This window comes from Macrosteles quadrilineatus, unplaced genomic scaffold (assembly GCF_028750875.1).
Source record: "Macrosteles quadrilineatus isolate MER2022 unplaced genomic scaffold, UCM_ALF_1.0 Scaffold_7__1_contigs__length_78375512, whole genome shotgun sequence".
In the NCBI taxonomy this organism is placed as follows: Eukaryota; Metazoa; Arthropoda; class Insecta; order Hemiptera; family Cicadellidae; genus Macrosteles; species Macrosteles quadrilineatus.
In genome coordinates, this window is record NW_026542600.1 from 18,990,065 (window position 1) to 18,998,913 (window position 8,849).

At 36.3% G+C, this 8,849-nt stretch overlaps 1 protein-coding gene across 3 annotated transcripts in view; it reads right to left on the bottom strand.

The window, feature by feature from the left end:
* The window catches only part of LOC128998053 (protein BCL9 homolog), a 30,228-nt gene extending 23,675 nt beyond the window's left edge, over positions 1-6,553 (bottom strand). For 2 of the 3 annotated variants that reach the window (XM_054424014.1, XM_054424012.1), the window contains exons 1-3: positions 6,271-6,542; positions 3,776-4,120; positions 1,652-1,747 (exon numbers count right to left, since the gene is read on the bottom strand). In XM_054424014.1, the coding sequence (XP_054279989.1) occupies positions 1,652-1,747; positions 3,776-4,055 (376 nt within the window). In that variant the 5' untranslated portion in view covers positions 4,056-4,120; positions 6,271-6,542. Of the gene's footprint in view, positions 1-1,651; positions 1,748-3,775; positions 4,121-6,270 lie in introns of all 3 variants that reach the window. The other variant, XM_054424013.1, reaches the window with a different exon arrangement.
* Between the last annotated feature and the right edge of the window lie 2,296 nt (positions 6,554-8,849).

Below are 8,849 nucleotides of genomic sequence, written 5' to 3' on the forward strand. Positions count from 1 at the left end.
ACGAGACTAAACCAGTTTATTGCTTCAAGCTTGGATGCTTATTGACAATAGAAACTGTGTACAGTTAATGACTTTTTGAAGGTGAAGGTACATTTTGTTTTATTTTAATGTTCAGCTGGAATGATTCTACGTTAATTGATAACGGTGATAGCCTAGTTTTAATTTGCACGAATGCACCTTTGTGAGGTTTTAAAGGTGCACTTACTGAAATATGAGTCATGGGAGCACATCTAAACAAAACTTAATTAATTTAATTTAATCAGGAATAAGATCTGTCACTTCAATCTAGTTCCATATACTGGAAAAATTGTTTTATTCTATGTCCTAAGTGAACAAGAAAACTAACGATTTCTCTTTTACAGACCAAGAGTGTAGACCATAGAGTGCAGAAATTGGGCTGAAAAAAATACTCTTACCGTGTAGGCCTTGTATTTTTTTGGGCTGTATATAATTGCATTTAAAAAATCAAAAAGATAGCCTAGCAGTTTTTCATTAGGCCTACAAGTAAGTAATTAAATAGATAAGTTGCTTTGGTAATTAAATAAATTAAGTAGCCTAAATAAATAGCTGGGTGATAGTGCTCGCCTAGTAATGAAAAGGTTGTCGGTTTGATTCTGAGAAAAGTACGTAGCTTTTTGATAGTTCAAAACTGGACCCAGCTGTCCCTGATCATTGGGCTTGTATTAAATGGTCCTGACTAATGAAACAGCTGGTCCTAGTCAGTAACAAAGCTAAACAGATTATCCCACTCCATTCTACACTCATGCTTCATTCATATTTGGGTTAAAACATGCACATGGGTGGTGTCCGCATCTCAATCGATAAGGATAATAATTCACGTTGTTTTCGGATTCTAGACTATTTGACAACGTTTATGGTAGGCCAGCTTGTCTGTACCGTGTTACATACCTTTTGGGAACTACGTATTATTTCATTCTCAAGTTTTAAATTGTTGAAATAAGAGATAATGTCCACTCATGAGGTAATAACACTCATGAGTACTAAATACTCTTAAATTGGGCTTACTCTTGGAAATAAACAAGTTTGTTTTACTGCAGCGTTTTAGCACAATCCAACAGTGGGAATGTTTGGTTGGGGGATTTTTGTTATTTTTGAAGGATTGTACAAAAGAATGATTTTTTTTTAATTGTTTGTAAAAGTTTCAAAAGTTGTAAGCCTAGACAATTAGGCCTAATTGAGAATACAGATTTTTTTTTACAGCTAATAAAATATTATTATCCTGCACATAATGTTTATTTATTTTTATTTATTGATAAAATTAAATTGCTTGTGGCCTATACATCCTGATAACATTTGAAAAGTGCTAACATACATAATTGCAATTTTTAGCTAATTGAATAAGGCCTACACATAAAATAATAAACATAAAGTTACACAAAAATATGACTATATGACCCTTAGGCCTAATTTTATGAGCTTTTATGATTTTATGAGGGGAAAAACTTGGTTTAAAGAAGCATCAACGATCAACAAAATACATTTTAGGTTAGTTTTTTTGTAGCATCAACAACAACACTAGGCCTACTGTATTTTGGATAATTTTTTGTTAAGTGAGGGACATTATAACCTTACCTTCCCATTGCTATTAAGGTAAATTTACAGGAAATTAGAAACATTATTGCTAACTTACCGTTACTGAAATCGGGTTCAGGATTAGCACCATCTTCAGTCTTAAGTGATTTACAGGAAACAGGGTTGTCCAGCAACTGGTTTTCCTCAGTTTTAGCTAGAAACAAAAACGAATCTAGTTCAGTTGACTAATAACATTCAGCATATCAACACTTTAGCAGGTTGCCATCACTTCACGAGTAACCGATTGCTCGTGCTGGCTACTAATTTCATGTGTGTGGCAGCCGAATTTGACAATAATTCCCAAGGTTCTTGACACACTGTATTAAAGCTTGATTAAAGCGCATGATTCTTTTACATTAAAGGTGCTAACAACAGTTATTATTACAATAAGATACGTTTTAACTACTGTAAGTAAAGAGCAAACTATAATTATTTTCCATTTATAAAACTATGCACTCAGTAAGTTATTGTCCTTTAGTCTACCAAAATTACCAACCTCACAAAAGAGAGGCAGGAATAAATAATCTATTGCTTTAGGCCTATGTATGATAAATAAGCAGATTAGGTTGGTAACGTTCGCTACCGGGCGGAAATCAGCCGCGCCCGTTCATTGTGGTAGCCTGAAATACTAAAAGAAAGTCCTTTACTGTGGAACAGATATATATAAGTATGACCACCCACACAAACCGGATAAAAAAATGTGTTTTATCTATTAGATTTCATTACATTTAGCTTATATATCATTGTGTAGGTAGCAAATATGAATTTTTTAGAAGGATTTAGGCTATTCATAGGTTTGGCTCATATATGAGCCGCCCGGTCTACAAAATCTATATAAACACGTTACCGTAGTCACTACACGTCTCACTTCAACCATCTACAACAATAAAAACACTGTTTAGGTTATTCATATAAAAATCTGATCGGCTTCAAGTCAGCTGTGGTTATCCAGGAGTACCAACATAGCAACACTGTATCTAAACCCTATAAGTCAAGAAACCCAGAGACCATACATACAGTATGAGGCCATATTCCTATAGACCGCTACAAAAGTTTCAAGCCTCTAAAATAGACGGGTCTCACAAACGACCATTTAGTCACACTGTAACACTGGCTCATATTAGAGCACTCGGGCTATTTCGACATAACAGCCGGCCAGGCTATATTTATGGATTTTTTTATGCATACGGGTAGCGAACTTGTTAGTATTTGCTTGGCATTGGCATAGAAATTATCTAAAGTCAATGGGCATTTGCTGTTTTTGAACTAAAAATTAACGTTTTTGACACCTTTAGATTCAATTTATCAAACAGAAAGAGCATTTCTGATAGAGGTCAACCCCAATTGTGATTCACAACATTGCAAATAACAAGTCCAGTACCAGTACATCAACAAAAATTGTACGGTACCATAAAAAATGTGCATTGGTGAAGACGGTGTGTTCAAATAATTTTATGTAGGTAAGATGACAAGGGCTTGAAAATTACACAAATGTTTCGAAACTAGTCGCCCTTTAAGTACAGTAGGATTGACGACATATGGTACGTAAACCTATTTCAAATTGTTTACGTTGCTAAAGGAGTCGTTAAAAAAAGACCACTATGAAGGGTGCTTTGTGAGGTGCACCTCTTACTTAATAGGACGTTTTCCTACTTCATACTTATCCACAGTGTATGCCTATGTATATATGTATGTGTCCATTAGAAAATGTTATAGCTAGGCTTACTTTGGTAATACGGAGCCCACCCTTATACAGCGCACTGCGGCGGTTAAGTTAGGTTGGGTTATCATGAATAGGAAGTATGACTCATCTGGTATTGTTCGATTCATAATGAAACGAGGAAAGTCCTACAAATATATTCGTGATACCCCAACCTTGAACATAACCGCAACAGCGCGCTGTAAAATATGTGGCCTTCGTACAATACCAAAGTACCATTTTATATCCAGGCCTAGACTAATCAGATTTTAGTGTTTCAATATGAGAGGAAAATGTAACGAAATAGGCAAGTTGAAGATAAATTAATAATCCCTGGGGTTAGAATGTCTAGGCCTATTGATAGGCTAACCCACTTTAAAATAGGGAAAAGATTTTTGGTAGCGACAATTTAGTCTCATAAGGGGAATTATAGGCCTAATTGATTTGTACTAGATTGTAGAATTGGACTGTCAAGTTACTTACGGTCAGGTAATGTGAGATCCGGTGGCTTCACATCCGTTGGTGCACCATCTTCCGAGTGCTCCGTCGCTTGAGGATCCTCCGACGCCGCCGGTGGTTCCTCCTTCACCTCCTCATCGCCTCTTTCTCGTTCTCTCTCCATTGGTTCTGATTTGATTCCGACACTAGATTCACTACCGCTTCCCATATTCCCTGACCCGTTTTCTCCCCCATTTCCTGACACTGGCACATTTCCGTTATTACCTTTTTTCTTGTCCCTAATTATAGGTTTGTCTTTGCTCATGGCACTGGTTCAGTTAGCACATGCTGGTTTGAGTTCACCCAGGATATATGACTGAAGCGTGTAACCTGTAACAAAAAATTATAGATTGAATTAAATGTTATCAAAAATTATGTTTAAATGGGAGTTTAAAGATACTGATACATTAAATCATCTAAACCAATTGATTGGTTCATGGGTATAGTAGGTCTATAGGCCTACAAGTTACTGAGTTTTTCAAAAATCTTCCCATCCTTAGTAGGATTCCTTTGATGAACACCGCTAAGTCAGATTCATTCAATTGAGCAACAATGATGGCAAAATCATACATTGAAATTTGTTTTCAAGCAAGTTTATCTTTCAGAGTTATAATGTTATCTAAGGAATTATAAAGATGGTACAAGCCTACACAATAAACTGAAGGACTAAAATCTATTCAAATAAGAGGTTTTAAAGTTTAACACTGAGTACTAGGTCTTCTGGGTAAACGACCATTTCGGATTACTAGAAGAATGTATTTAGGTATATAAAATGGCATTAGGTACCGGTACTGTATACACGATGAATTAATACAACATTTCTGAGTCGTTGGCATAGATTAGAGGATCATGTTCACAAATTAAGCTACACACAAAGTAACTTAAATCTAGATCTCAATCTTTATATAGCCTAATCGAAACCAACAGACACCTTGAAACAGCAAAATTAACTATGTAGCCTAATACAATTTTATAATATTTTATCAATTTTTAATGTCTCAGAATTAATTTTAGACCTATTCTATAAAGGCTTAACACTTCAATCAAATGTGGTTTGGCTCCGTGCCTATTCAATATATGTACCGGTATACCAAGACTAAGCTTCAGATGCAATAAAAGTACTTAAGCCTACACAGTGTCAATACTACATTCACTAACACATAACTTAAAATGCAATATAGACCTAGACCTAACTTGGACCCTTTCAATCCTACCGGTAGGCTATCAGGCTAGCCACAAACATGTGACTAGTGTTGGTAAAATTTCAAAAAACATTAATATTTGGCACAAAAAAATCCACGGCAAAAAACATCGAGTCCTAAACATCGATGTTTTAAATAGGCTGGATCGATGTTTTAACATCGATGAGCAAAATATGGGAAAAGATGTTAGTGACGCAAGTGTACACAATTTTTAAAAAAACTTGACAAAACAGGAACAATAAAACCAACATATCTTGTGTTTTGTCTGTTTAAAATTTAAATAGGCCTATAAACATTAGAGAAAAATAAGAATGTGAAATAAAAAGAAACCCATAAAACTTAAGGTTAGGCCTACCTAGGCTAAGTTATATGCTTTATGAGCCTAACAAAAGTGTTAACTGAAAAATATGTCAAACTAACATAAAATAATAAGAGAAGTGAGGAAGAAGAAAAAAATTTTCAAAACAGTGTTGCCTAGGCGTCTGTTCTGTAGCAACTAACTTAGCAAGCAGGGTGGAGTAGTGTCTAGTGAAGCGAGCTGTCGTCTGCTGTGTCTATGGCTAGTTGGCCCGTTCAGACTAGGCCTATTTAGTCTTTGAAAGATCAGCTAAGTTATATCATATCAGCTAGAATAACATGTTAATGTAAAATTTCGTTCAAAATACAAATATTAGGCCTAATATAAAAAATTTCTAGTTCAGGTTGCCGAATAGGAAATTTAACTACATAAATAACCGCTGATAAACCATAAAGGGTAAAAATCAATGTTTTTGGGTAAACACATCAATGTCCGTTATATTATCGTAGGCCCTTCCACAAAAATCGGTGTTAATCCATCGATGTTTGAAACGATAACTTAAACATCAATGTTCGGAAAACGTCGATATTCATATGCCATCACTTCATGTGAGAGTAAATCAAATTTGCCTGAATAAACCATAGGTCATAAACAAGTTGGGCCTACACTATCAGGTCTGGATCATTTTGTTGACATGTTGTTGCTTAAAAATTACTTGTAGGCCTAGATCTTTCTAGTAATTCTGATGAGTTGAAGTTATATTTTGTTAACATGATATAGGCTAGGCTACTTGGACTAAAGAACGATAGGCCTAAACATCAGTCTGTGATCAAGTTGTTTGTGGACATGAGACATTTGTATGAGGTTATTGATGATATCTCATTGTCCCTCTAATAGTTAACATGCGATAATTTCTTTTTTATACACAAAATACTTGATAAGTTGAGCAAGCACTAACCTATTCTACAGGCAAAACTTACCCGAACGTTTTTTACATGTTAAAATATTCCTGCATACCCTCGGACACAATTAATTGCTCCCAAAATAGGTCGTCCCAAGGCAATACACAGGGGCTTTAAACGGCATAAAATACACAATATGCACAAAGCATAACTTTGGGTTATTACACAGCTTACTTTTCACTTGCATTTGTTTTGTAAAACTGAGTAACAATTCATACTAACCATTTACAAACCGAGTACACCATAATGAGACGTAAACAGCGACAGAACCTCCCTCTACTTGCCTAACCATTACCTGCCATTTTGAATTGGAATATTGGAAAAGGGCAATAGCCCAAGACCGTCACAATTATAAAGATATTATTGAAATGTACTATATAAAGTCATTTTACGTACCTCAGCTGCATAAAATTAAAAAGAGATTGATTTGAAATAAATATCATGGTTTCAACATTTACATTAAATAGCCTAGTATAAGAAGGCTTCTAATCACAATTTAAAATGAGAACCCTGTTTTTTAAGTGTATTTGTGTTTCGTGTTGGTTTAGCCATTACCATTACCATTACCAACTCCTATGTCGTTGCCCAACACTTGTTGGATAGACTGCGTCAATTTAAATTACAGTTATAAAACTTATAAAAAAAATAACATTCTTATTTAACCAATATTTACAAAAACTAGTGATGGCGGTGCATATTATATATTCGAGAAGTACTCGCCAGACACTTCCTCAAAAGAGTACAGTGGCTCATTTGTGAGTTTGTTAAAAATCCGCATGGAGAAAGCTTTCATGTCTTCAGTGTGGGCCCGAGGCGGTAACATGTTGTAGAATCGCATGGCTGGGATGGGATGGGCTGCCAAGGATCTTGATAACCTGCATCGAGGAATGTCAAGTTTCTGTGCATGCCTGGTGTCATGATTATGGAGATCACCCCTCTGTTGATATTCACCTATGTTATTTCTGAGATTAATCAAGCCGTAATAAACATATTGGCTGAAGATGGTCATAACCATAAGGTTGGCGAATAGGGGCTTACAGTGGTCTCTATAACCAGCGGCTGACAGCACTCTGACTGCCTTCTTCTGCAGACGAAGCACTTTTATACAGCCAGGAGCATGTCCCCAGAGCAGGATTCCATATCTGATATGGCTTTGAAATAGGGCATGATATACATTTATCAAATATTTATCAGTGATGACCCCCCTAAGTTTCCACAGAAGAAAAACCACACGGGAGAGTTTAACACATACATCACTGATATGTTGTTCCCAGGTAAACTTAGGGTCTAGGCTGAAGCCCAGCAATTTCACGCTGCTTTGCTGATCAATATTCATTGTTTTGCTTAAAGTGCATAACATTCTCTGGGTCTTGTCTCCATTCAACTGTAGCCGATTTCTGGCAAACCAGATTTTAGCAGCATCCAGTGCAGCTTCTGCCTCTATCAAAACTTGGTTTATAACTTTCCCTCTAGTTATTATTGAGGTGTCATCAGCATACAGGAGTGCTCTGCCCTGGAGATGGAGGTCATTCACAACAATCAGAAACAGAAGAGGGCCCAGGACCGAGCCCTGAGGGACTCCGTGGCAAACCTGGCGTGGACCAGATGTGGCACCACCAACTGTGACAACCTGGTATATGTTATCAAGATAAGATTTGATGGTCTTTAGTGCAACTCCTTCAACACCATAGCGACTCAGTTTTTCCAGCAGTAAACTGTGCGACACGCAGTCGAACGCTTTGCTGAGGTCGCAAAGCGTGATAGAAACACTGTCCCTTGCCTCAAAGGCGTTTTTGATTTCCTCAGCTAGAACCATAACTGCGTCTGAAGTTAGCTTGAGTAGTAGTAGTAGTTAGCTTGAGTGTGCTAAAAATCGACTTAATGTTAACTCTTTTATTAGGGTAGGCCTATATTTTACGATTGTTGCTTAACTCTCTGGCTAAGATACGAGAAAAATAGCAAAGTTTACTAATATAGTTATTAAAAATATATTTCGTCATAAAAATAGTTTCAACGATGATTAAAAAGGAAACAAAATCTCAGGCTGCGACAGAAGTCTTTCACGTAGGTTGTGCTACTAAGAAGTTACTGTTGGTACAAAGGAAATATTCGATAGTGCACTTATGTGGTGTCTGGCACTAGCATAGATAAAACATACTCGATCCTAAAGGAGTATTTTTTATCCCAAATGACCCCATAATAGGGTGTCATAAGGACAAGGATGTTCTGATCAGACAATTTTGACAATTGTTTTAAAAGAAATATGCAAGAACCAACCCTCATACACACACTGTCGACATGGTCAAAAACGAAGGTGTTTGTCTAATATTAAACCAAGGACCTTGACACCTTCTGTCGACTCAATTTCCACGTTGTCTAAAAGGATAGCTGCACGGCCACCTCTAACTACAGGCCGTGGCCTGGTAGCATTGGCAACGTCGCAAAGTGGTGTTGTCTAGCGCCAGACGTCCCTTAAGATAACATGGCAGACTATAGTGACACCAGCTCATTATTACGAATATTATTCATTAAAATTAAAATTTATGAACATAAATTTACTGAAAGATTGAAAATAAAACATATAGAATTGAAAACAA